Here is a 25,615-nt window from a genome sequence, read left to right as displayed (position 1 = left end):
GTATCCTCACCTTTTGGGCAGGTGAGCAAGGGGTCCTTGGCTTGGGCTCCGCCGCCAGCGCCTGCTCACACTCGTCCATCTCCTCCTCGGGAGCGGGCGCAGCGGCCTTCTTCTCCTCCTTCCGCTCGGCCTGGGGCTTCGGCTTCTCCTCCCGCGGTCCCTTCTCCTTCCGAGGGGTGTCCTTTTTCGGCTGGCTCTCTGCAAACTTCTTAGCTGGCGCAGAGGAAGGAGAAAAGTCAATACTCGGCCTCTTTCCGCTGCCCCCCCAAGCAGGCAGCAAGCGGGCAGTGGAGGAAAACGGCAGGGTGGGGCGGGGTGGGGCAGCGCTGGAGCCAGGCTCAGCCACAGGGCCACCGGGCGCCATGTCCCTGCGCAGGGCCCTCAGTGACAAGTGCACGTGCAGCGATGTCAACACAGACCAGTGAGTGCGGGGAGAAGACAAGATTCACAAAACATTAGCTACACATGTGATGCCCTACACTCGGGGGCCACGTCACCCACAGGCTGGACAGGAAGCCCAGGGGCTGAGACTGAGCAAACCAGCCCCCACCTCCTCAGACTCACCATCAAACTGGGCCATCTTCTCACAGAGCTTCACCTCCCCCAGGACAGCGCGGAACTGGGGCTGGTTAATGCAGGTGAGGAACCAGCGGTTGGTGTTGGGGAAGGCCTGGCGGAAAGACGGCTCCAGGACCTGCCAGGATGGGAAGGTGGGAACAGTCAGCGGGGGGACCATCCAGAAGGTTCCAGCCAGAGACCGACACTTGCTTCTTCCAACACCCAAGCTCCTCCGTCCTCTCAACCCCAACAGCGGCTGCCTAGACACCCGCTTACCCTGGAGGGCGACCCCCCACCCACCTTCCTCATCTCTTTAAGGTGGTCCAGTCATATTTAGCAGGAACAGCATTCGTGTGGTGCCTTACTCCTTTGGCCAAGCCATTTCACACCTCGTCTCCAATCTTTTAAATTTCACGTGTTGACAGAATTTTTTTAAAGGTTGGGATCAACAGAGGGCTATCCATTACTCATTTTGTCAAATAAATAAATAGAAAATATGCAACAGCAAAAAGTTTATTTCAGAATAATGGACAGACCTTTTAATTAAACAGCTTCATGAAGAACTCATTAACCATTTTTTTTTAAAAAAAAATGTTTGTTTTTTTTGTATTTCAGAGAGAAAGGGAGAGGGAGAGAAACATCAATGATGAGAATCATCAATCGGCTGCCTCCTGCACACCCCCTACTGGGGATCCAGCCCACAACCCGGGCATGTGCCCTGACCGGGAATCGAACAGTGACGTCCTGGTGCACAGGGCAATGCTCAGCCACTGAGCCACACTGGCCGGCTCATGTGCCATTCTTTTTAGTTTGCCAGGATCAGTGGTGGAGACAGGGGCAGCGTCAGCTGTCGTGCTGGTTCTACAGAACTTGGGTTCAGATTCTACTCCACCGTGACCCCCACAATGGGCCACACTAAGCCGATCCCTGTAAGCCAGTGGTTCTCAACCTTCCTCATGCCGCGACCCTTTAATACAGTTCCTCATGTTGTGGTGACCCCCAATTTCATTGTTACAAATTGAACATAATTAAAGCATAGTGATTCATCACAAAAACAATATGTAATTATATATGTGTTTTCCGATGGTCTTAGGCGACCCCTGTGAAAGGGTCGTTTGACCCCCAAAGGGGTCGCGACCCACAGGTTGAGAACCGCTGCTGTAAGGCCTTGGCATGGAATCTGGCGCGAAGTAGGTGCTTTTCCCTTGCTCTCATCACATTACTACTGCGGACCCGCATCAGTCCGAGAGCTGCTGTTCAGGACCAGCAACTTGTCATCTTTGCCCCAATAACCTCAACTGTGGGATTAGTCCCTGGGTTTATGTTCACAGAGGAAGAAAAAGGACCAAAGGGTGCCCACACCCCCACCCTCTACCTACTAGTCAGAATGCGGCCAGCACTGAACCCAGCTCCTCTTCCAGATCTCCATGCCGAGCCTGCCACCCCCACCTGCCTTCACCCCGAAGCACAACTGGCTTCACAAGAACCGTCTCAGCCGCCACACAGACGCTAAGGGCAACGGACCACTGTGCTTCCCGGAAGGCAGGCAGCCGGCACCCACCTAGACTCCCGCGGCTCCCTGAGTCCCTCACACCCAAGTCCTCCCATCACGATAGAGCGGCCCGGAGACTTGTCACTTGGTTCTAACCCCACCCACCCTCTGCCGAGCTGATGCGTTACACACCGACCTGCTTATAGAGCCACAACAGGGTGCAGACAACTGTGATGTCAGCCAGTGTCACACGCTCGCCCACCAGAAAGGTCCGCGTCTTCAAGTGAGCATCCAGCAGCCCCAGAATCCGCCTCACGTCCTCCTTTGCAGTCTCTGTGGCCTGTGGACCCAGTGAGTAAACTTATCAGTGACTATCAATCCCTCCCCCAATAACTGAACTAAGACGGCCGTTTCACTGACTCATCCCACCCTCTCACTGGGTCAGCGTCTAGGATCAGCCCAAACATGTCACATGCGAAGCACAATGTTACATTTGTTCCCGGCGCAGGCTGGCTCATGTCCTTCCCCCCTTTCCTTTCCTTTCCTTTCGGCTTCGTTTCCCACTGTCCTGATCACAGCTGTGTCACGTCTTTGCACGTTAGAAGGAACCTTAGAGGTCATCTGGTCTAACCACTCCCGTCATTGGGTTTAACCTTCCTACAGAAGAAACCCGTTCTCTGACCACCTCCACGGGTCTGACAAAGAACTCAGACACCACCCACCAACAGCCCAGGGCTCCGAACTCACAGCCCGAAGATCAGGGCCTGGTTACACTCTCAGCATTCCCCCCCTTTTCTCAACCCACTTTATTTCTCACTGCCTGACCCCCTGGAGCTGAATCCATCCCGCCTTTGGCTTCTTCCAAGTTCCAGGACTTACCTGCTTGTTGTAGTGCATGATGCCCAAGGTGGGGAACACCCACGTACTGGCCGGGGGCACTATGTCGCTATCAGCAAAGCTCACCCACTGCACCACCTGGGCTGCTGCTTCTGGACTACTTCCCCGCAGGTCCTCATTGCTCACTGCAGAGGCGGGACACAAAGTCAGAACCCTGGGGTCCGCCAACACCAGGCCAGTGCCCGACCAGTCCTCTCCTCCACTCCAGCTCACCCGCACCCTCTCCTACACCCCTCACTCCAGACCCTCCCATCCACCATCCAACTGCAAGTTACCGTAGTAGGCAATGGCATTGCTCTCGAACACACAGAATCCATCATCACCTTCAAATGCTGGAACCTGCAGACAGCAGTTAAAAGATAAGTGAAACACTGGCCGGGTGCTCAGTGGTTAGAGCTCCGGCCCTCCGAACGAAGGGTCTCAGGTTCAATTCCCAGTCAAGGGTACAAACCTCTCGTACCTCAGATGCAGGACCCCCAGCCCTGGTGGGGGCGTGTATGAGAAGCAACCAATCCATGTGCGTTGCTCACACTGATTCTCTCTCTCTCTCTCTCTCTCTCTCTCTCTCTCTCTCTCTCTCCCCTTCCTCCCTCACTTCCACTCTCTCTGGAAATCAATGGAAAAAATATCTTCAGATGAGGATTAAGGAAAAAAAATGGTAAGTGAAACAGTCATTTCTTACTAGCCAATCCCAGGAACTAAACTGTTCTGGATGAACGTGTTTATATAAGGCTGACAACCCCTGCTAACCAAACTCCTGATATTATCTAAAACTCAAGAACCCAAAGTATTTGAATAACTTGGTATCCCTTACAGTCTGAACTCACAAAAGAAACCCAAAATACTTAGATATTATCAGCTACTTGGATAAAATCCCTCAATCAGATGAGCAAAAGGTAAGAAGCCACCTCTTACATCTCTGTCTGTAACAGTGAGAGCATCAGGTGCTCCCCACACTGCACACGGCCCCTGGCTCCTCAGCCCCGGGGGGAAGAATCCTGCTCACAGGAGATACTTGAGTTTGCACTGAAAACAGTCAAAAGTCATTCTCTCTTCCAAAGTAAGCCTGCAAACTATTAAATGTCACTGAATAGCTCTTCATTATTTAATCATCTTTTAAACTTCCACTTACAATTAACTATTACTTTTAACTACACAGGAATCTGAAATTATCCCAGAATAGAAGAACTTTTTAAAAATATATTTTTCATTGATTTCAGAGAGGGAGAGAGGGAGAAACATGGGTGAGAGAATCACTGCACACCCACTACAGGGGATCGAGCCCACAACTTGGGCATGGGCTCCGACTGGGAATCTGTGACCTCCTGGTTCACAGGTCCGCACTCAACCGCTGAGCCACACCAGCGGAGCTCAAAATAAAAGTTTCTAAAAAATCACTGAAATACAGGGGGTGGGTGGGTCTGAAATCTCTTTAAAGATGGAGGCTACCTTCAAAGTAATAGAATCTTACAGCCATTTGGGTTCTCAGGACCAAAGACCCTTTCCCACGTCCCTGCTCACCTTGCCTGCCGGGAACTTGCGGAGAAATTCGGGGGTGCGGTTGGTCTGGCCGAAGTGGAAGTGGGGCGGTGCGGAGAGTACGCGGACCTGAGCCCCGCTGTACTGCGCGGCGATGAGGGCCTTGAAGGCCCTCCAGTTTTCGGGGTACGTGTACAGGGTCTGTGCAAGAAAGAGGGGACCGGGCGTCAGCGCGAGGACAGGGGTCCCGATCCTACCCGTCACCTCCCCGGACGACTCCCCCGAATCGTCGCCGTCTGCCCCACTCACTCCCGCTTTCCCTCGGCGGGTAACCCGAGTTCTGCAGCTCGGGGCCTTGTGTAATCAGAGCAGAGGACAGACACACCGACGGCTAAATAAAGCAGCTGACAGCGCTGACCTTCCCTGAGGACACCCGTAGAAGCACGGAACCCACAGCTTGAGGCTGCCGCGGCCTCCGCCTGCGGACGAACCCACACCGCCCGCCCCGCAGGGCCCGTTTCATTCATTGATGCTACCAGGCCGGCCGGCGCGACTGCGGGGCCGCTCACTTCAAAAGCATCGCCCCTGCCGAGGGCACACGCCCCGACCGAGTCCCACCCGAGCCGCCACGCGGATCCCGAGTGGGTCTTCTCTACCCCGATCAACCCGGCCTCCCTGTAAGGAGCCTCCCTTCCCCCGGCGCGCATGCGACCCGCGGGCCGTCGCTCAGCTGCTGTCCCGCATGAGTTGCCTGGTGTGGCCCCTCTCCGTCCAGTAACCTGGCCGGCGAGGTCCGGCTGATCGGACCCACGTCGGAGTCTCTCCGCTCCCGAACCTCCCTGATGGGCGAGCCCTGACCGTGGCCAAGTACATGCCCACAAAGACCCTCCTGTCCCTGTCCCTGCTATCGCCCCAAACGGTCGCAAAAGTTCCGTCCACCTGCCCGGATCCCACGCCTCAAGGAGGCAATGAACCTGAGCCCCTTTCTCCGGCCCCAGGCGGCCAGGACCCGGCATCTCCTTTCGCCTCGAACCCAGGCCATTCCAACTCCTCGGCCTCCCACAGCCTCAGCATCAGTTTCTGCCCGGGGCCTGGAGGCCCTGCTCCCCAACAGCACGGCCTCTGGGCCCCGGATCCGCCCCCCGCTCGGCTCCAGAACTCCTCTGACGCCAGCGGGTCGCAACCGGGCAGAGGATGGCGCCGGATAGGGTGACCCGGACGGCCAGAGCCGGCAAACTTACCCCGGCCGCCATGGTGATTCCGCAGAGAAAGGGGGTGGGGCTCTCAGTGCTGCCGCAAAGTAAGCCGTCGGGGGGGGCGGGGGGAGCGGAGAGCCGCGGGGAAACAGCGGCCGGAAAGCGAGGACGGCATAGAAGGCACACGCACGACAGTTGTGTCTACCGCGGCCGCGAAATTGGAAAAAGGGGTGGGGCCTGCGGGCCTGCGCGGAGGAGCTCGCGCCTGCGCAGTGAGTTGCTTGACGGTCCCGCCCCTCAGGCCTGGCCAATGGGAGTCCCGACGTGGAGGGAGAAGGCGCGGAGGGAACTGAGCACCAGCCGGCGGCGGCTGCGTGGCACAGCTCCCCGCCCCGGGTGCCGGGCGGGTCCCGCGGGCGCCCCTCCGCCGCGGGGTGAGAGTGACCTGATGGGAGGCTCTGCCAAGCCCCCAACGTGTTGTGACAGGAGCGGAAACTCCGCCTGCAAGTGGCCATGGGCCAGATTCCTATAACCGCTCTGCTGTGTTGTTTTAAAATATATTTCCATTTCAGAGAGGAAGGGAGAGGGAGAGAGGGAAACACCATTGCTGAGAGCGAACCATCCATCGGCTGCCTGCTGCTCGCTCCCCCCTGAAGATCCAGCCCGCAACCCGGCATGTGCCCCGACGGATCCACTGCGACCTCCTCCTGCGGCAGAGGATGCTCACCCACCAGCCACACCTGGCGGGGGCGGGGCTTGTTGCTTGACTAGAGCAGTGGTTCTCAACCTTCCTCATGCCGCGACCCTTTAATACAGTTCCTCATGTTGTGGTGACCCCCAACCATAAAATTATTTTCGTTGCTACTTCATCACTGTAATTTTGCTACTGTTATGAATCGTAATGTAAATATCTGATATGCAGGATGTATTTTCATTATTACAAATTGAACATAATTAAAGCATAGTGATTAATCACAAAAACAATATGTAATTATACATGTTTTCCGATGGTCTTAGGCGACCCCTGTGAAAGGGTCGTTCGACCCCCACAGGTTGAGAACCGCTGTCTAGAGGATAAACGTCTGAAACTTGTTAAATTGGTTTTCTCCCATTCGACAGCCTTGCAGCTCCGGGATGCTGTTCCTGCAGAAACTAGGGCCTGAGCAGGGGAGGGGCCAAGGGAGAGCAGCCCTTTCCCGCCCACCTCCTGTCACCGAGGAGTGGACAGTTTAAGACAAACTGATGGGCTGCCCTTTACCCATGTCCAGGTCTGAAGGTCTGCAGGTGCAAGTGCAGGCAGTGGGGTGTTCTCACAGGCGCTGAGCAGTACCCGCACCCCAGCACCCAGAGCTCTGCTGAGGGGGCTGCAGGAACCAAAGGGTCCCAGCCACTCCGTCCAAGTGTGAGAAAGGCTGGAAGGGCGGCCAGGCCTCAGAAGGCTGTGATAAGGCTGGGGCATAGAAGGAGGCCCGTTACCAGGTGGGAATTAGAGAAACTAGCGTGTATTAAACCAGCAGCTTTATTGCCCTTTCGGGTGCCAGGCTTCACTTAAGGAGATTGCGAAAGGCTTGAGGGAGGAAAACCTGTAAGAAATGATGGAGATCAGGGAACAGGCCTTGGGAATCCTGGAGTGGGGTCACAGTGAGCGCCTGGTCAGCCTGGGAGGCAGACACCACAAAGGTCAGGAGCGGCTCAGCCTCCGGCCTCTGTTCGGCACTGCCCAGTGCTCTCAGCTCCTGGGTCACGCGAGCCTCCGTCGCCAGCCACTCCACCCCCGTGCCCGCCCCGCCTGTGGCGCCTGCCTTGGTCTGCTGCTGCAGGCATCTCCGGGCGCGCCGCCGCCCCTGCCACACTCGGTGCCACAAGGCACAGCGCCAGCTCACTGGAGAGAGCGACGCCCCCTTCCTTGTCTCAACCTGGGCCCCTTCTTGGGCCGCCTGAGGTCCTGCGTGGCCCTGCTCTGCCAGCACTGCATGGCCTGGCTCCTCTTCTCCAGGGGCCAGAAGCTTTGCAGTCGGCAGGGGAGGCGCCCCTGGCTGCCCAGGGCTCTGCAGGGCCCAGTCCTGCGCTGCTTCTCCAACCTCTATAACCATTTCTTCCAACCCTTCTTCGCTCGGGTCCCCTGCACACCCCTGCTGCTCCTGCTCCCCGTCCTCGGAGCTGTTTTTCTGTCTGTCTAGTTTCAGTCTCTTGCGTGACCCTTCCCGGGGAGAATCCCCCGTTCCACCTCCCTCTGGCCGCAGTCTCTTGGTTCCCTGTTCCAGCTGGCACCCCAATGCGTCCCTTAACACCTGGGCCAGGGCAGCAGTGAGCTGGGTGAAGGGAGCAGGAGGGAAGGGGATGGGGGTTGCAGACAGCAGGGCGCTAGGGGAGCTGGGCTGCAGAAGGGGGAGCAGCCCCCAGTCCCGACCCCGGGAAGAACGGTGCTGGTACTGGAGGCTTCGGCAGTAACTGGCCGCCGCTCGGCAGCAGTTCTGTAGCCGCCCGGCTACCCTGCTGGTTACGTTGGCTGCCACATTGTGACTCAGGTCAAAGGGGTCCTGGAGATTCATGGGGCCGAGACGCAGGCCTTCCCAGAGGTGGGAGGGCAGGCCCCCCGCCACAGGCAGTGCCTGACCCTCCCGAAGGGACAGCAGTGAGCCACGAAGATCCCAGCAAGACACACAGGAGAAGAACTGGGCCAGCAGGGAACCTGGAGGAGGAGGAAGACCAGGGAAGGGGGTTACTCAGAGGCCAGAACCGAGACAGGCCCTGAACCAGAGCCATTCACTTAGCAGGACTTGCTTTTTCCCTTCAAGGAGCTCACCAGTGCCAGCAGCCAGGCCTCTCTGAGCCCTGCAAGCAAGAGGCCAAAGCTCGCGCGCTGTGCCCCTAGCAGCGTCCTCCCCTCCCCAGATGCTGCTCCTTCCCCTGGCAACAGTGCAGCCCCAGGCAGCCCCCATTACTCCAGGACCCAGCTTCTTCAGCTGTGAGCGGCAGTAACACTAGCTGACCCAAGGCCGTTGTGAGGGCCATGCGGCCCCAGGAACTGGGGGTGGATGCTACCTACTGCTGCCATTAACATCTCTTACTGGTCCCCACACTCACTCAGGGGCTCCTTATTGGCGCTGGGCTCCAGTCTCGAGGCATCTCTGGGGAAACTACAGTCCCAACCGTCCACCGCCACCTGCTCACCCTCACCTGGGAGAGGAGAAAAGGGGGGGTCAGCCTGGAAGCTGGAAGATGGGGGGGTGGGGTGGAGAGAGGGGTGATAACAGAGCTCTCAGTCCCCGAGGAGCTCAGTGTGTCTACGTGAGATAAAGAGCAGGTGAGATAATGCTAACGAGAGAGGCTGGAGGCCGGGCTGCGTACCTGCTTTCTGGGTGAGCTGGGACACAGTGGGCAACACAGGAGGGTCCCTGGTCTGAAGGAAATAGATCACGAGCAAGGTCAGGGCGTAGTTATTGAGAAGGGGGCCACTCCCTGGGGAAATGATGATTCATGAGATTAGAGGTGCTTCCGGCGCCCTCCCAGGCGGGTTTTCTCAACCCTGGTTTCTGTAACTGCCTCCCTCCTTTGCCCCAACACCAACTCAGCCCCAGGGCCGTCCAACTCTCACCTGTCAGCCCTCGACCCTGAGCCCAGCAGCGGAGGGTGTACACCAGGGGCCGCACCCGCTCATCCAGCTCGGAGCAGAGACTCAGGAAGCGGGAGTTATGCAGGGCCAGCCTGGGACAACGAGGAGACGAGGATGTTAGGGCGCAGGAACCCTCTGAAGGCATCTCCCCCAGATCTCATTCCAGACGTGGTAAGGGGAGCCAGGAATAGGCCAGGAGAGGGTTCCCACAGTGTCTGCTGACACACTGGCCTTCTGAGAGGCTTGCAGAGCAGGCCGCATGCTACCCGTCCTATGTGCCCGTGTCGGACATCCGCGGAGCAGATCACCGTAAGGCTGCTCAGAGCCTTCATGTGCAGAGAAACGAAGACAGGAGGGAGGGAGGAAAGGAAGAAAAGGGAAGGAGGAAGAGAGAAAGAGGAAGTGGGGAAAGGGAGGGAAGGGAGAAACCTATGTGCGTTTAACTTAGCATTTCCCAAATCGATTCAACCATGAAACTTTCTAAATCCCTTCAAACTAGCATTCCCAAACCCCACTTCATGAACATGGGAATGGCAGCCACAGGAGGTGCGTGGCAGGAAGGACGGGACCCAACAGGACAACCCCGAGGCTCAGCAGGTGCAGGAGCGCCCCACACCAGGCTCCCTCCTCAGCCGCCCCGGATGCTCCGCTGGCCTTCCCCAGTCACCCCCGAAACAGGTACCGGTTACTGAGGGAGACGTCCCCGTGGAGACCTGAAGGCCGATGGCAGAACTTGACCACGGGGCGCCGGGCAGAGGGCACGGTTTGGACTCGGTACACTCCAGGAACACAGCCCCGAAGGATGGACCCCACCAGCTCCAGCGTGGCTCCCTGCTCGGTCTTCTCCCCCTTCGGGGCCTCTGCCAGCTCCAGAGCCTTCCCCAGCTCCCCCTCTCCCCGGTCCTCCTGCAGCGGTGAGGCCGGAGGCAGGGACTGGGGAGAGGCCAGGGTCTCGGAGGCCAAAGCCGAGTCCGGAGTCTGGGGTGCCACGGAGGAGGAAGGGATTTCAAAGTCCAGGGCTTCCGAGTCTTGGGGAGAAGCTGGGGGCTGCGAGTCTGAAGGGGAGGCTGGGGTGCAGGCCAGGGCTTGAGGATCCAGCGGGGATGCGAGGGCCGAGTCCAAGGACGGAGACTCCGGAGCCTTAGGGACCGGCTGTGGATGGAATGAGCTGAGTGAATTCCTCTCCTGCTGTCCCCTCACCAAGGAACATTCCGTCCCCAAAACATACTATGACTTACTGCTTATATGTGCCAGGCCCTATTCCAAGGACTTTATACCTATAACTCATTTAATCTTCACAATACTTTTCTTTTCATTAAAAATAACCTTTCAATGACATAAAACAATGGTCTCTAGCCTACAGAAATGTCATTGTCAAAAAAGGCCCAAAAGGCAGAGAAACTGTTCCAGGGGAAAGAAGACTAAAGCGACAACGCAACCGTCCATGGTGAGGGTGGCTGACCAGACGGGAGTATGTACTGCCCATTAAAGTCTTGCCGAGCTTTACACTTGTTCAGTGTAACATTCCCTCAACGCCCTAACGGCACTGTGTTCTGCACACGCTAGAGCCCCTCGGTTCTGAGGTGGTGCACACTGGAACAGGAAGGGGTGAAGGCGTGGTGTGCAACCTGCTCTCAAATGATTCAGAAAATACAGTGTCTGTGTGTATGTGTGTAGAGACCATGATAAAGGAAATTTTCTTTTAAAATTAGCCCTTTTTGAGGGGCTGGAAGTAGATGGGAACTTTATACGTTCTGCTTAATTTTGCCGTGAACGTAAAACTCTAAAAAATGTAATAACCCTTTCCTATTCCAAAAGCAGAATCTGTACCTCAGATGGTAAAAAATACAGAGAAGCAAAAAACATAACCCCAAAATGACCTTATTATATGTCCTATTATATATATATATATTTTTCCCCCCAAAATAAGATATACATGCCATTTTGAAATCTGGGCTTTTTCCGTTACAAATGCTATCTATCTCATGTCAGTTCATGTGCATATCAATCCACATCCACATTCACATTTCTCAAATTACAATAACTCTTTCAGGCAGGTCCTATGATCCCCACTTAACAGATGAGGAACTGTTGAGTTCCTCAGAACTTGCTGGCGAACACTCCCTGGAAAATCACAACAGGGACAGAGATGACGGGTCCGCAACCAAGAACCCAAACGCATGGTCTGAGAGTGGGCACGGAAGGTTAAATGGGGAGCACCCTGTGAACTGGGAATATCTGCTTGCTGTTTCTGGAGCAACGGGAAACATTTGGACCAGCAAGTCTCTCCTTCACTTGGACCCCACACGTTACTCTCACCCGTCGGCCTCTGAAAGTCTCACTTTACCTATCCCATTGCCCCACTCTTCCCAATGACGTGACTTCACTGGTTATATTGGACCCACCCCCTCACCTTCCTGCTGTAATTAGAGTCTTTTAACATAGATGAAGAATCCACGCAATGAACACTATGCTAGATAAAAACATAAGCCCTACCTCTAACTTACCATCTAAGCATAACAGCAATACGATAGTCATGTTGCTATCGTGTGGTTGAGTTCAATGATATTCATTGGGCAAGGGGGTGGGGGAAACTGGGGACATGTGTCAAAATGAACCATTTTTTTTTAATTCAGCTCTAAGCAGTGCCTAGTACAAAGTTAGCAGTTAATAGTAATTGGCAAATAAAAGATTGGCTGAATAAGTAAACAACCAACAAGTACCCCAGTGACTAACTCCGGTGAACTGAGAAAGTTCAAGTTGGGTGGTATTCACAAAGCTGAACTAGTCCACGGACAAGCTGCATTAGGAACTGGCCAAAACGGACGCCTGGTTCCTCTCATCTCTTTTGGTACGTGGAACACCTGACTCCTCATTTACCCTCAGACACATTCATTCTACCTTGTCCTTATCCATGACGACACTGGCCACAGGTCCAAATGCCTGGAAGTACTCAGAGAGCTGAGTAGAATCCACATCCCGGGGGAAGCCACTGACAAACACACTTCGAAGCCCCTGAGCCTTTCGGGCAGCTCGTAGTTCTACCAGATGCCGGTGCTTCCGGCCTCCCAGGTGGGCATCCAGGCTGGGTCCTGCAAAGACAAACATGAAACAAAAACTTCCAAATTCGCTCCTCAGTGTGCCTGTTCTCCGCCTACCTAAATCCTACTGACCCTTTCCAAGCCATAGGAAGTGTGAACTTTGAATAACCAAACTCCTGGCTTCCTCTGCCTTCCTCTTTTGTCCATCTTTACATATAGTGCATTTCAAGTGGTTCCCAGAACTGACTACACTACAAGTATTTCTTAAACCAGCGGTCGCCAACCAGTGGTCCACGGACCACTGGTGGTCGGTGAGGTCCGAAAGGTTGGCGACCGCTGTCTTAAACCATCTGTAAGTGCTAGGAAGAGCAACACCTGCAAATTGTAAGAAAAAAAACACAACTGACTTGTGCAAATAATACATAGAAGAACGAAATATATCAAGACCCTAGACCAGCGGTTCTCAACCTGTGGGTCGCGACCATCGGAAAACACATATAGCATATCAGATATTTACATTACGATTCATAACAGTAGCAAAATTCAGTTATGAAGTAGCAATGAAAATAATTTTATGGTCGGGGGTCACCACAACATGAGGAACTGTATTAAAGGGTCACGGCATTAGGAAGTTTGAGAACCACTGCCCTAGACTATATCCCATGGGTCATCTCTGAGTATGGCATAAAGATTACAAATGCAAGATAGGAAGCCACACTGTCCAAGTTCAAATCCCAGCTCAATCAAGCCGAGATCTTGGGCAACTAACTCTCTTGTGCATCAACTTCCTCAGATATAAAACCGAGGTAACAACAGCACATAACCGACAGGAACTGTTCACATGGCACTTGGCAGAGTCTGGCACGCGGCGCACGAAGGAAAAGTTTAGCTGCCGTTATGTTTATTACATTTTGAGTCAGCTGCTCGATGTCATCAATGTACGGATGGGGCCAGGGAAGACTGGGTTTCCGGCTGGCCCTAGTGGGACGGAGCAGCGGTGCCATTCACAAAGAAAGAAAAAAAGACTGGGAGGCCCTGTTAGGGAATATCATGATTCTGACTTCGAAGGTCAAACCCGAGGTTTCATGGAGCGCCCTGTGCTGTCATACAAGGACCTTGCCAACTTTTAGAATCCCACCTGCCGGCCATGCTACTCACCCTTCCTTGCCTCTGCAGGGCTTCCCTGGCCCCACCGCTCCCCACACAGCTGCAGAGCACGGAATGGTCTCCACCTCTAGGTGGCGTGCTCCCGCATTCCCTCCCCCCGACCCCTACCCCCGCAGAGCCCAGCGGGAACCCCAGGGGCACAGCGGGTGTTCAACAAGTGGCGGTCAAAGAGTGGGTACAATGGGAGGTTTCGGATGGCGGGAAGGAGGCTGTAAGGTGGTGGGGCTTCCCCCACTCTAAGTCCTTGGGCCGGACGGAGGGAAGACGGAGGTGGGCGACTCTACCTATCGACCCTTGGCAAGAACGATGACCTGTTACCCTAACTTTCGCCAGGACCCAAAGACGAGAGCCCACAACCACCCCTCCTCACTAGCCACCGCTTACGGTTGGCTGTGGTGACGTGGCAGAGGCGGCAGCGGAAAGCCCCACGCGGCAGCGACTCGACATCCGAACCCACCGCCGCCATCGCGACTACCCGGTACCGACCGACTGCAACCACTTCCGCCACCAGCGGAGCTCGCGCTTCCAAATCGCAATGCGCTGGAAAGCAACTTCCGCCAGCCCAATCGGAAGTGACGTAAGGCGGCAAACCGTGTAGGCGCACTCCTCCGGAAACCAGGTCCCTTCGACTCAGGGTTCCGTTTCCCGCGGGTCTTAAGGCTTTGGAAAAGCCGCCCCTTCCACGATCCTTATCTGCATGCCGTAAGCCGATTGGTGTGCTCTGAGCTGTTCCGGTGCTGATTGGTCCAAAGAATCGTGAATATTCATAACGACAGACACAAAGGCGGGCGCGGGTGACAGCCGCCGTTTCCCAGCTGGGGGCGGTGGGCAGGCTGTGCTCTGCTGCGAAGGGCAATAGAGACCCGCGCGGCTGTATCCTCCGCCCTGGGTTTCCCTGGAGAACAAACGCGGAGGGTGAGCAGCTCCACGAAGCCGACCGCTGTCCCTGGACTCCCAACCTCAGGACTGTTGTTTCTCTCTCTGCCCTCGTTCCGCCCCCAAAACGGTGTTCTGCGCCCGCTTCCCAGCCCTGGTTGGGGAGCTCTGCCCGCCCCGTCACCTTCCGGACTCCGAGGGGCCACAGCCAGATGGATGAGCAAGGTGGGCTGCACGCAGGTGGGGCCCGAGCCACAGCCACCTCAAGGCATGGACCGAACCTCCTCTGGTGGCAGCTGAGTAAAAGGCATAGGACGGGGAGGCGCCGCTTCCCCCCCCCCCCCCACTAGTCTAGTGAGTGGTCAGTGCATCCTGACCTACAAGTGGAAGCTCAGGACAGGAGCGGGAGGGAGCTGGGGAGGCCCCAGGCCCAGGGAGCAGGAGCTAGGGCACTGTCGATGGGCGAAGCCGGCCTTGCTGTGGTTGTCAGCTCGTAGCTGTGGCCTGTGGAAAGAGCCTCAAGGTCTGCAACCTTGAGCAAGTGACAACTGCTGAGGCTGTGCCCATCTCTAAAGGAAGTGTGCAAGGAGCAGAGGATAGACGTCCGATCTCTCCCCTAAGGTGCGGAGACCATGAGAAAGAAGACACCTACTAAGGGCTCCTGGTGGCTAACTGGATTCAAATTTGTTTTTCCTCACCTGAGGTTATTTTTTCCATTGCTTTCCGAGAGTGGAAGGGAGGGAGGGAGGGAGACATCTGCCTTCCCCACGTGCCCTTGACCGGGAGTCAAACCCATGACCCCAATGCTCTAACCACTGAGCACATGGGTCAGGGCTGAACTCAAATTTTATTTTTTTTAACCTGGGACCCTTCAGTGCACAGGCTGATGCTCTATCCACTGAGCCAAACCATCTAGGGCTCAAATTTTATATTTCTTTTCTTTTTTTATTTCAGAGAGGGAGAGATAGAAACATCAATGAGAATCATTTATCAACTGCCTCCTGTACACTCCACACTGGGGATGGAACCCGCAACCCGGATATGTGCCTTGACTGGGAATCCAACCGGGACCTACTGGTTCATAGGCTGATGCTCAACCACTGGGCCCCACCAGCCCGTCTGGCTCAGTGGATAGAGCGTCGGCCTGCAGACTGAAGGGTCCCAGGTTCGATTCTGGTCAAGGGCACATGCCAGGGTTGTGGGTTCTGTTCCCAGTGGGGTGCGTGCAGGGAGGCAGCCAATCAATGATTCTCTCTCATCATTGATGTTTCTATCTCTCTCTCCCTTCCTCTCTGAAATCAATAAAAATATATTTTTTAAAAAGTAAAAAAAAAAAAAAACAGCCTTGCAGGAGCCTCTCCCACGACCTGCACTTCGGGCAGAAGCCTGCACAGAACTACACGGTCCTGCCACCTGAACCAGCCCTTGGAAAGGAGCTCCTCACCAATGACAGCGCCTTTGGACCGTTCCCACTGAAAGGACTTGGAGGCCTCGTTTGCATGAGGACAGATCAATCTGAAGGCTGCCCAGAGCACAGAGCTACCTAGCTGGAGAGGCCTGGCCCCAGGGTCACCTCACAGCCGAGTCTGGAGATTGGCACCACCCATCAATTGACAGGCGCTTTGTCTACTGGGGCCTAGCGACCTCGGCCTCTCAACCCTAAAGGGCAGGAGCACTAGAGTGGGCCCTGACATGAAGGCAGCTGCTGAGGCCGCCTGGGGACCCAGGAAGCAGCTCTATGCAAATAGACCGGAGCGAGGCTTTAAGATCTTGCAGTACCGCCCCCGAGTTGGCTACTTGTCTCGCTCTGACCTCTAACAACTCCCAGAATTCCATAAGGAAAAGGAGAGTTAAGAATTAGGAAATATGCCCTAACCGGTTTGGCTCAGTGGATAGAGCGTCGGCCTGCGGACTGAAAGGTCCCAGGTTCGATTCCGGTCAAGGGCATGTACCTTGGTTGTGGGCACATCCCCAGTGGGGGGTGTGCAGGAAGCAGCTAATCCATGTTTCTCTCTCATTGATGTTTCTAACTCTATCCTTCTCCCTTCCTCTCTGTAAAGAATCAATAAAATATATTTAAAAAAAAAAAAAAAAAAAAAAAAAAAAAGAATTAGGAAATAAAGAAGCATCTTCGCACACACATACCCGTCCTGTGGAGGAATCCCATCCAGAGAACCAGCTCATCCCAACTGCTTTGAATAAACCTGGGTCACCACAGGGAACTGGGGAGCAGTTTGGGCCCCACAGGAGGGCCGCCTGCCCCGGCTGCACCTCACAGAGCTGCTCGCAGGGCAAGCTCCATCTGTACTTTCTCGTCCTTTATTTTCCAACTGAAGACACCCCCACACACACACACTCATGGCAGAGAACAGCTGAGCCAGGAGGAGCTGAAGAAAACAGCTTTTTATTTGTTACTGTAAGAACCAATTACAGAATCGACATTTAAAAAATGGACAAAAGATCTTTATTTCTGAGAATTGGCGTACAAAAGGCGGAGGGGACCAGGGGAGGGGAGGAAAGAGTGAGCATGGGCTGGGTTTGATGCCAGCTTAGGGGCCTCAAACTGTTTAGCAAAGTCCGGACACCGGACAGGAAGAGAAACCCCCAATTAGGAAAAAGAAAAAAAAGAATAGACATGGCAGTGCACGCCCCCTCCCCCAACCAGGTGTCTGTTTACTCTTCCCCTCCCCTGTCCCCTTTCACAAAGGGAGGCAAAATTTTTAAAAAATTAAAAAACCCTCCCCCTAAAACTGTCCAAGACAGCTGTGGGTCCTATCCCCCGAAAGAGGCCAGGTTCCCACCGTGGGCCAATTCCTGCGGTCCGCCTTCACCGCCAGGCACCGCCTTCACCGCCAGGCACCGAGGAGCAAGGGAAGGAGACAAGCCTTGCAGTGGGAACACCAGAGGGCGCCCACCCCTCCAAGGACACACACTTGCTCCCTCCTTCCCTCCCTCCCTCCCTCCCTATGACACTCAAGAAAAGGGAACTTGGGTGAACTGGGCACCCACCCTCCAGCTTCCAGCCCCCCGCCCTTCCCCAGAAGTTCAGTCCTCCAGGACAATGGGCTCATTGGTGCTGGCAGGATGTGAGGGTGCAGGCAGAGAGACGGGGGGCCTCACTGCCATCAGCGGTGGCTTCACCTTCAGGGGCAAGTTGGGCCTGCGGGCAGCCCGCCGCATCTCCAGGTGAGTCAGAGCTTTCCGAAGGGCCCTGGCCAGGAAGAGGAGAGGGGAATCCAGAAGCCTATGACCCCCGCGCTGCCACCCCACACTCCACACGGCAATTCCTCCAGCCATTCCTGCCCGGCACCCCGAGCCTGCACCCACTCAGACACTCCTATTTCCCATGCTCAGACACTCCTATTTCCCATGCCACCAACCTGGGTTGCCAACATCTCAGCCCCCTCCCATGGTGGGCTCCCTACCTGGTATCTTTTGTGGCCACAAACACCACAGGATTGGGGGCGTCCGCTGGGTTTAGTTTCTGACGCTTGGCTGCTGGCTGGGAGCTTGAGCGAATCCCTGAAGCCAGGGGCCTGCCGTTGGCAGAGAAGGGAACCCCTGCCATCTGGAAAAGGGTGGGCAGCACAGTGAGGCCTCTCTCTCAGCCCCGTCATAAACCAAAGCCCGCCCCCTCGGCGTGGCCCTCGCCAGCCTGTCACTCACAGCCTCATAGGCCCGTTTCACCATGATGCCCCCCAGGCCCCGGCTCTGGGTCAGCTGGTTTCTGTTGATGGGTGTCTTGGTACCCCGAGGTGTTTTTGGTTTAAGAGGTGCCTGGGCCACTTCAAGGTAAAAAACAAAAAAAAACACACAAATAACATTCACACTTTCTTTTCTCTATGCAGTTTCCCTGGGCATCCCTAAGAGTAGTGATGGGGGAGGGGTCTGACCAGCAATTACCAGTACAGTTGACCCTTAAACAATGTGGGGTTAGGGGCACTGACCCTCCACACAGTAAAAAAAATCCCCAGGTAGCTTTTCCTTAAAATATATTTTTATTGATTTCAGAGAGGAAGGGAGAGGGAGAAAGAGATAGAAACTTCAATGAGAGAGACTTATTGATTGGCTGCCTCCTGCACGCTCCCCACTGGGGTTCGAGCCCGCAACCTAGGCATGTGCCCCTGATGGAAATTGAACCCGGGACCCTTCAATCCACCGGCTAGGGCACCCATATAGTTTTTGACTCTCCAAAAACTTAACCAGTATTTCAAAAGTCACACAGGAGTATGATCTTGTCAAATCAGTATGGTCATATTGGATAGCTCATGAGAAAATATTATTAACCTACAAGAGTACAGTTTGTTAAGACTAAATCTCTAAGGCCTGAATGGGAAAGAAAAAAGCAAGGGGAGAGGAGGTTTCGACAGTAAAAGGACTGAGAGCCTAACACCAGCCTAACTGGTTCCCCACCCTGTACCACCCTGCACCCAGTCTGGTTCCCCATCACATACCCAGATCTTTGACGATAGTTGCTAGGGGCAGCCGCACCAGAGGGTGAATCTTCAATGGAGTCTTGGCGGCCTTAGGGAGTCGGATGGAGCCTGGAGAAAAAGGTGAAGGGGCTTATCTATTCAGGCCTCTTCTGGGGCAGGAGCCATGTCTACATCTTCACAAACCCCTGTGCCTACTATCCCCACTGTCACTGAACACCCAGAGACACACTGGCCTCTGGCCAGGCAACCCCAACCGCCACCAGCTCAGCATTCCTGCTTACACTCTGCCTTGATGGCATTGGCATTGATGGGGGCATAGGGCCGCCGAGCAGCCCTCCTCGGCTGTAACAGGTCCCTGCACATGCGTCTGGCAAGACGGGTCAGCTTCGTGGTCTGGAGCAGGAATGTTTGCCTGTTCTTAGCCAGCAGCTTGGCCCGGTTGGCGCTGGTCGTATAGGGGGAGAGACTTTGGGCTTCAGGTCTGGACAAATGACCCCTCGAGTGTGGCTCCTGGAAGGACATAGGAAAAAAGGAAAACACAGATGGATCTGAGGCTCCCTTTCTGCCATTCTCCGAAGAGAGCTATTTAATCCTGACTGATCTCTACCACCGTCCTGACCTTGACCCTCCTTCCCCAACACACCAAGCCATCCCCATATATGGAGCTGGGTGTTCTGGCCTTCACCTAAGTTCACACCAATATGCTACTGTTCTCCCCTTCCTGCCCCCCATGTCCTTACTGTTGTGCCCCGAGCAGCCCCCTCAAGCTGGGTCGGCGTCTTCAGTCCCCCGTACTTCTTCCAGTAGATCCAGCAGGAAGCACAGAGGCGGCACTGCATGTTGGGTGGGCCCCAGGCGTACCACTGAGCAGACTGTGTGGCTGAAAGAGCGGAGAGGAGGGGGAGGTCGGCGGGGGGAAGGTGGGGGGGGTGCCACTTGAGCCCCTCAGGTTCTTGGGTCAGAGCAGACCTCTCCCCACCCCCCACATCCCTGGCCCTCCCTGGCACTCACTGTGGCAGCTCTCGCAAGTCAGGCCCTTCTGGAATCCTGCCCCGTTCATGCCAGGTTTTGAGCCCACAGAGATGATCTGGTTAGGATTTGGTTTGGTGCTAATAGGGGCAGGAGTGGGGAGAAAAGAAAAGAATTCAAGGAAAACAATCCGTTTCCACCTTGTCTCTATAATAATGTGCCCTGCCTCCTGCCCAGCCCTAATCGCTGAGAACAGCACAGCTTAGGGGAAGGAGAGGAAGCCGCGGGCCCCTGCCATCACTCACTAGGTGGGGATGTAGACCTGTTTCAGTTTGCTGTCTGCTTCCGCTGCTTTCAATCTCTTCTGCAGGAAGAAGGACAAAGAAGGGTCAGAGCGCATCTCAGCAGGAGGCCTCTGGCCCAGCCCCCTGGCCCTGGCCGTACCTGCTGGATGTAGCGGTCTGTGGTTTTCCACATGTAATAAAACTGGACTATGCTGGCCAGTGACTTCCAAGGCAGCTAAGGAGGGCAGAGGGAACAAGGGTGAGCTCGCAGCTGGTCCCAGGTCCTGGTCCCTCACCGGCCGTCTCTTCCGCCTCCCTGAGCCCCACCCACTTACAAAGTCCTGGCGAATATCATTGAAATCCTTCCCGTACTTCTCCAGGGCCTCCTCAAACAGCATGGCCTCGGAGGCGGACCATTCCTCCATCTCATCCCGGCACAGCACTGGGCCCCCCTGGGGCACCAGCGTCGACATGGCCTTGGCCAGGTCATAGCCGTTCCTCTGCAGTGTGTCCATTGCATGGAACTATGGGCAGGTCAGAAACAACGTTGATGACCCGAGACCCTCAGCATGCTCTCCTGCTGCCCTTTAAACACTCCCATTCACTCAGAGCCGCCCCTCTCCCGTCCCAGGCTCTGCAGTCCACAAAGCCCAGCCTGCCCCGCCACCCACCAGCGCCTGCTCACCAGGGTGATATCTCGAGAGGCAGCGGCTGCACTCATGTGTAGGCTTGGCTGCCGGATGGAGCTGCTGCAATCTAGGGCTCTGGCGAAGGTCCCCACCGCTCTGCGAGGGAAACCGAGGCGTCAGGAGGGAAAGAAAGCGCAAGCGGGCTGGGGAACTGAGCCAGAGGAGAAAAAAGGACCACAGCCGGGCCAAAGCGAGAATGCCCACCCCAAGAAGGGGGCGCAGAACTACGTCCACACCTCCCCCCTCCTTCTTCCCCATCCACCCACCCCTCACCGGGCCACCACGAGAAACTGGTCGATCTGCCGGTCTGTGAGAGGGTTGTCTGGGTCCCAGACCTTCATCTCCATCTTCTGCTGGTTCCGGTTATCAGACTCCCCTGAGGAAAGGGCAACGGCATCATCAGGGAGAGAGAAGGGAGGCGGCGGACAGAATCCCTGCAGGAGATGAAGGCTAAGGTGCTATGGGTTCCATCAGGCGCCTGGACGCTCACTTATCTTCCCACTGAGCCCACTGTCCCTTCCAGCTGCGGAGGCTACGTTCTGTCGGGGTGACAGCACCGAGCGTGCAGAGCGGCCCTGCACAAGCGCAAGGCTCACGACTCAGACTCTGACATCAGCTAAGCCAGCAGCCACAGTCTGCCTGCTGCTTACCCTCGGCCAGGCGATCTGGGATCTCAGCTTGGAATTTGCAACCAACTCGGATCTCCCCCTGGTCGGCGAGCAGCGTCTTCTGCACGGGGTCAAACACCAGGGAGTAGAAGAAGCAGTCCTGGGGGGGAGGGGGGGAGGTGAGCAGGGCAGCAGTCCTCAGGGCAGGGCCAATGTCCGCAGAGTCCCCGAAACACGCAGCCTGGCAGCCTGCGCCGCTCACAGTCCCCTTTCCTCTTGCCTCTGGGGAAATACCCCCCCTTCTCCCAACACCTCTTGCTCACCTCCTTTTCCAGATACTGGCTCAAGATATCTGTCTCGTTCAAGAGGGTCACGCTGCATTTTCCACTACAGGAGAGAGGTCAGAAGAGGCTGGGTGAGCACCTCACCCCAAAGCGTCCCGCACACCACCCCCCTCTCCGTCTCCCAAAGAAGAGAGTGCTGGCCAGCGGCCTGACCGTCCTTACCGGATGTGGGTGGCTGGCAAGGACTCAAACTGCCGAGAAAGAAAAAGTTCCCGGTGCTTCAGTTGATGTCGCTGCTGCTCCGACACCCCTGGCTGCTTTGACTCCTCTTCAAACTCCCCTGGGAGATGAAGGAGGAAGAAACCAAGTCAGAACTAATCCAGCAAGCAGCCACGTGAACAGCCTCGCCCAGGGAAACCAATGCATCTCGAGGGGTTTTCTCACACCCCCCAGGCTTCTGCCTTCCTCACACCCCCCAGACCAGCTCTCCCCGACCTCTCCATCGCTAATGCTCTTGGGAAAGAGCTGCTGAGGACAAACCATGCCACAGAAACACATCCCACCCAGGTGCCGCGCTCAGACACCGACCAGAAAGCCCGAATCGGCCCCACCAGGCAGGCCAGGCCGGCCAGAATATCACCTGGTCTCCTCCTTGCTACCCCAGCCTGAGGGCCAGAAACTGAGTAGATGAAAAAGCTACGTCTCACACTTCCTCTTTTCGGATTTCAGGAGACTCTACTCTGAGACATCACCCGCAATTCTAACCACCCCTCTCTTTCTACTTGGCTAAGTTAGTTTGTGGGGCTTTCAAGGGCAGTATCTCAACCCAGTGCCAACACCTTCCTCCCCAAGGAGCTGCAACTTGCCCTGAACCCTTGGTGGAAAGGGTTAACCGGGCTGGGTGCCAACCAGAGTGGGAGGGGGCAGAAGAGCCACAGGCCCAGATGCAGTGGTGCATTGTTCCCAACCACAGGGAGAAGGTGGGGGGTGCAACAGGCTCCACCCCTCGCCTGTGAGCTCCGGAAACCCTGTGCTAAGGGAAAGGGGACCACACCCCCCCACACCCCTTCTGATTGGACAAGGCCAAGGTCAGCCCCTGCCAGATGGAGCTGGAAACCCCAGAAGGCCAGAGACCTTGTTAGGCCCAGCTCCTCTGTAACCCCTTCGTGCCCAAACCAGCCTGAAATAAGGAAAATAATTTGGGAAGGAGGAACAAGTAGGGGAAAGAAAGCCAAAGCAGGAAAGAAAAAAAAAAATAAAGAAAATTGAGAGAGAATTTTTTTTTGAAAGAAGACGAGAGCATAAAGAGAAGGAATACAGAGGAAAAGGAAAAGGTGTAAAATGGAGTGAAGGGGAAAACAGGAGACGAGAAAGAGGAAAAAGTGCAGGAAAACTCCCTTTGCTTCCTAGCCTGTCCCTTCAGTGTATCTCGCCACCTCCTGATCACAGAAGCAGCCTGCTCCCTGACCACGCAGGCTTCTAAGCACCATCTCCTCGTCTTCACCTTGACCTTGGTCACCAGCCATTGTCCCAACAGAGCCAAATGCCCCGAAGAGTCCTGCCCCTCCAGAGCTCCTCCTCACCCCCCCATGGACATCCGACCATCTCAAAACAACAGATTAGTAAGTACACAGACCGTCCCTCTAACACGCTCCATTCACACACACACTCCCACACGGGCCACGGTCTGGCTCTCCCTACCCGGCTTCCAACCCCAACGTGTAAAGACAGGCCTCCCTCCACAGACCGGGCCCTTCCCACCCCCAAACTCACACCCTGCCTTGGGCATGCTACCAGGGGAGGCACCTGCGAGGACATGCCCAGGCCTCAGACCGTGGGGGGCGGGGGGCGGAGGGGGGGGGGGCGGGGAGACACTCACTGGCATTGCTGTCCGCCAGGCTGTTGAGGCTGCTGGAGATGTCCCTCCGCCGGAAGAGGCACACCACCTTGGCCTCCACGTTCCCATTTGCAGTCTAAGGGGGGGAAGGGCGGCGGGAGCCGGTCGGTGAAAAGCGGAAAGGCACCGACTAACAACAGTCCGTTTCTCAGGGATGCACCAAACCCCAGACATTATAAATAAGGGCGCACGTCTAAGGACAGACTTCCCAGCCCCTTTCCTCCGCCCCCGGGAGAGAGTCAAGTACTTTTCCCACGGAGCTCAACAGCCCTTCCTGACGCACGAATGAATGAATGCATATGAATGGGTCCTGGGGCCCGGGCCGCTAAGTTAGCGACCTCCGCGGGCAGAGACCTCCGGGGGGAGGGGGGAGGGGGCACCGCTCCACTCACCTTGTTGAGCTCCTCAATCCGTCTCCCCAGGTAGGGATTGCTGGAGGAGTTCTCAAAATAGACGTAAAAATTGCTTAAATTCCGGGGGGGGGGGGGGGGGGGTGAGCGGGGGAGATCAGAGGAGGAGGGGGGGGCAGAGACAGGCGGGGGGAGGGGGGCAGCGGGAGGTAAGGGTCCTGGCAGACAGGACCCTGGAAAGTGGAAGTGGGGAGACTAAGAGAAAATGAGGGGCGCCCCCCACCCCGACCACCTAGCTCCAGAGCCCGGTCTTTGGAAAGTGAGCCCTAAGTTAGCAAGAAGCAGGGGGCTGGCCTAGAGTCCCAACTCAGCGAAGGGGCTGCACCCCCGTCTCCAGCGCAGGGCCCCCAAGTGGCACAGCGATCGCCCCGGCCCCTCGCGCCCCTGCCGGCTGGTCGGCTCCCGCGGGACCCCTTTCCCGAGCCTGCTCCCCGACGGGGGGCCCCGACGCGGCCAGGCTGCTGCCGCCCCAGCCTCGGGGAGCCTCGGGTCCGGCCGCCTGGCCGACCCCGCACCCCGCTCCCCGTTCCGGTTCCGGTCCGCGCTCGGGACCACGCCGCCGGGGCCGAGCCTCTCGGGACCCGGTTCCCACCTCTCCCGCCCGGGGCCCCGCAGCCCCTGCCCGGAACTCACCCCCCACCCCGGTACATGTGGGCCCGCATGGCCGTTCCCGACGACGGCTTCAGCAGCACAATGGCCCCGGGAGGCTGGGGGGTATGCTTCGGCCCGAGCGGAAGTCGAGCGCGGAGCCGGGGCGCGCGGAAGTTTCGGTCGGGCACGGGCAACCCGCACCCCCGCCGCCTCAGCCGTCGCAGATCATCTCCGCCCGCAGCGCCGCGCCGCCGCCACCGCCGCTCAACACCCGGACGCCGAGGGCCCGGGCCGTCGCTCGGCTTCTCCGGAACGAGCTCCGCCTGCGGCGGCTCGGAGCCGGTTCGGCCCCTGCCCTCGCGGAGCCGCTGCAGACGTGGGGCCCGCGGCCTCGGCTTCGCCTCCTCCCCGAGCGCCTTCGGCAGACGGGAGAACAAGGCGGGCGCTCGGCTCGGGTCGGAGAGCGAGACCCCGGCGCTCGGCCACTTCCGGAAGCCGCTCGGCTGCCTCCGGGCCGCCGCGGCCCGCGCTCGGGTATTTCCGTTGCGGCTCCGCCCCGCCTCCGGGGGCGGGCGAGGAGCGGGCTTAACCCTCTCCTGGCCACGCCCGCCGCTCCGCCCGCCGCTCCGCCCGCCGCCCGGGGCTGCGCGGGGTTATTTGCGAGCGGCTTTCCCTGTCGTTTGCATGAGTGGCGCTCGCTCACCGCCCTCTCCGCGCTCCTCTGGCTCCGCACCCCCACCCCCTCCTGGCCCGGCGGCACCCCACCGAGCCCCACAAAAGGACTGGGAGGCGACTTTGCTTTTGGTTTATTGCCCCTCAGCAGGCAGCGGGAGTCGGGGCCCAGGCTGGGGCGGCCCGGCTCGGCCAGCGGGTCTGTACAGTGTGTGCTGGGGTGCTGGCCACCCCCTCCAGGGGAATGCGCGATTGGGAATGTCTCCGAGTCGAGGAAGAGGTCGGCCCCTAGTCCCGGGGCGGAGCCGAGCGGCAGGGCCCGTGGGGTCCGGGATCCGCGGCGGTCAGACGTCAAAGAGAGGAGGCCGGGGACAGAGAGGGGGTTTCGCGGAGGGCGTGGCGGGGCGCCAGCCCCGAAGCCCCCGGCTCCCAAGCAACTCCGCCAACTTGGAA

The 25,615-nt window shown here is 56.9% G+C and overlaps 3 protein-coding genes across 3 annotated transcripts in view; all 3 read right to left on the bottom strand.

The window, feature by feature from the left end:
- The window catches only part of EEF1G (eukaryotic translation elongation factor 1 gamma), a 9,919-nt gene extending 4,160 nt beyond the window's left edge, over window positions 1–5,759 (bottom strand). Inside the window, 8 exon segments of the mRNA XM_006109933.3 lie at window positions 11–34; window positions 36–213; window positions 565–694; window positions 2,247–2,390; window positions 2,930–3,072; window positions 3,223–3,286; window positions 4,469–4,627; window positions 5,668–5,759. Of these exon segments, the coding sequence (XP_006109995.1) occupies window positions 11–34; window positions 36–213; window positions 565–694; window positions 2,247–2,390; window positions 2,930–3,072; window positions 3,223–3,286; window positions 4,469–4,627; window positions 5,668–5,679 (854 nt within the window). The 5' untranslated portion in view covers window positions 5,680–5,759.
- A 1,363-nt stretch (window positions 5,760–7,122) lies between these two features.
- On the bottom strand, window positions 7,123–13,988 carry TUT1 (terminal uridylyl transferase 1, U6 snRNA-specific). Its single transcript, XM_023746776.1, has 8 exons — window positions 13,831–13,988; window positions 12,140–12,330; window positions 11,354–11,362; window positions 9,921–10,465; window positions 9,221–9,330; window positions 8,974–9,084; window positions 8,710–8,802; window positions 7,123–8,314 (listed from the first exon to the last, which is right to left on the bottom strand). The coding sequence occupies exons 1-8, from the start codon at window positions 13,910–13,912 to the stop codon at window positions 7,167–7,169; spliced, it is 2,289 nt and encodes a 762-aa protein (XP_023602544.1). The 5' UTR covers window positions 13,913–13,988; the 3' UTR covers window positions 7,123–7,166.
- A 2,722-nt stretch (window positions 13,989–16,710) lies between these two features.
- Window positions 16,711–25,615, bottom strand: part of LOC102438285 — a gene marked incomplete at its 5' end in the record, with an annotated part of 17,826 nt that continues 8,921 nt past the window's right edge. Inside the window, 18 exons of the mRNA XM_023746775.1 lie at window positions 16,711–17,533; window positions 17,748–17,890; window positions 17,989–18,107; window positions 18,777–18,866; window positions 19,040–19,268; window positions 19,499–19,638; window positions 19,770–19,867; window positions 20,033–20,091; window positions 20,172–20,246; window positions 20,347–20,535; window positions 20,697–20,796; window positions 20,974–21,076; window positions 21,351–21,468; window positions 21,632–21,695; window positions 21,815–21,932; window positions 23,472–23,565; window positions 23,882–23,954; window positions 24,533–25,050. Coding sequence (XP_023602543.1) covers window positions 17,368–17,533; window positions 17,748–17,890; window positions 17,989–18,107; window positions 18,777–18,866; window positions 19,040–19,268; window positions 19,499–19,638; window positions 19,770–19,867; window positions 20,033–20,091; window positions 20,172–20,246; window positions 20,347–20,535; window positions 20,697–20,796; window positions 20,974–21,076; window positions 21,351–21,468; window positions 21,632–21,695; window positions 21,815–21,932; window positions 23,472–23,565; window positions 23,882–23,954; window positions 24,533–25,050 — 2,496 coding nt within the window. The remainder of the gene's footprint in view (window positions 17,534–17,747; window positions 17,891–17,988; window positions 18,108–18,776; window positions 18,867–19,039; window positions 19,269–19,498; window positions 19,639–19,769; window positions 19,868–20,032; window positions 20,092–20,171; window positions 20,247–20,346; window positions 20,536–20,696; window positions 20,797–20,973; window positions 21,077–21,350; window positions 21,469–21,631; window positions 21,696–21,814; window positions 21,933–23,471; window positions 23,566–23,881; window positions 23,955–24,532; window positions 25,051–25,615) is intronic.

This window comes from Myotis lucifugus, unplaced genomic scaffold (genome assembly GCF_000147115.1).
Source record: "Myotis lucifugus unplaced genomic scaffold, Myoluc2.0 scaffold_731, whole genome shotgun sequence".
NCBI lineage: Eukaryota > Metazoa > Chordata > Mammalia > Chiroptera > Vespertilionidae > Myotis > Myotis lucifugus.
Note: the sequence above shows the minus strand (reverse complement) of the source record. Positions and strands in the feature narration are given on the sequence as shown.

Coding starts and splice junctions, on each gene's coding strand:
- TUT1 (XM_023746776.1), bottom strand. CDS start 13,912: ATGGCGGCGGTGGGTTCGGATGTCGAGTCGCTGCCGCGTGGGGCTTTC. Junction 9,331..9,920: donor GACGTCTCCCTCAGTAACCG/GTACCTGTTTCG, acceptor TCGTTGTCCCAG/GCTGGCCCTGCATAACTCCC. Junction 8,803..8,973: donor CCAGCTCACCCAGAAAGCAG/GTACGCAGCCCG, acceptor CTCCTCTCCCAG/GTGAGGGTGAGCAGGTGGCG.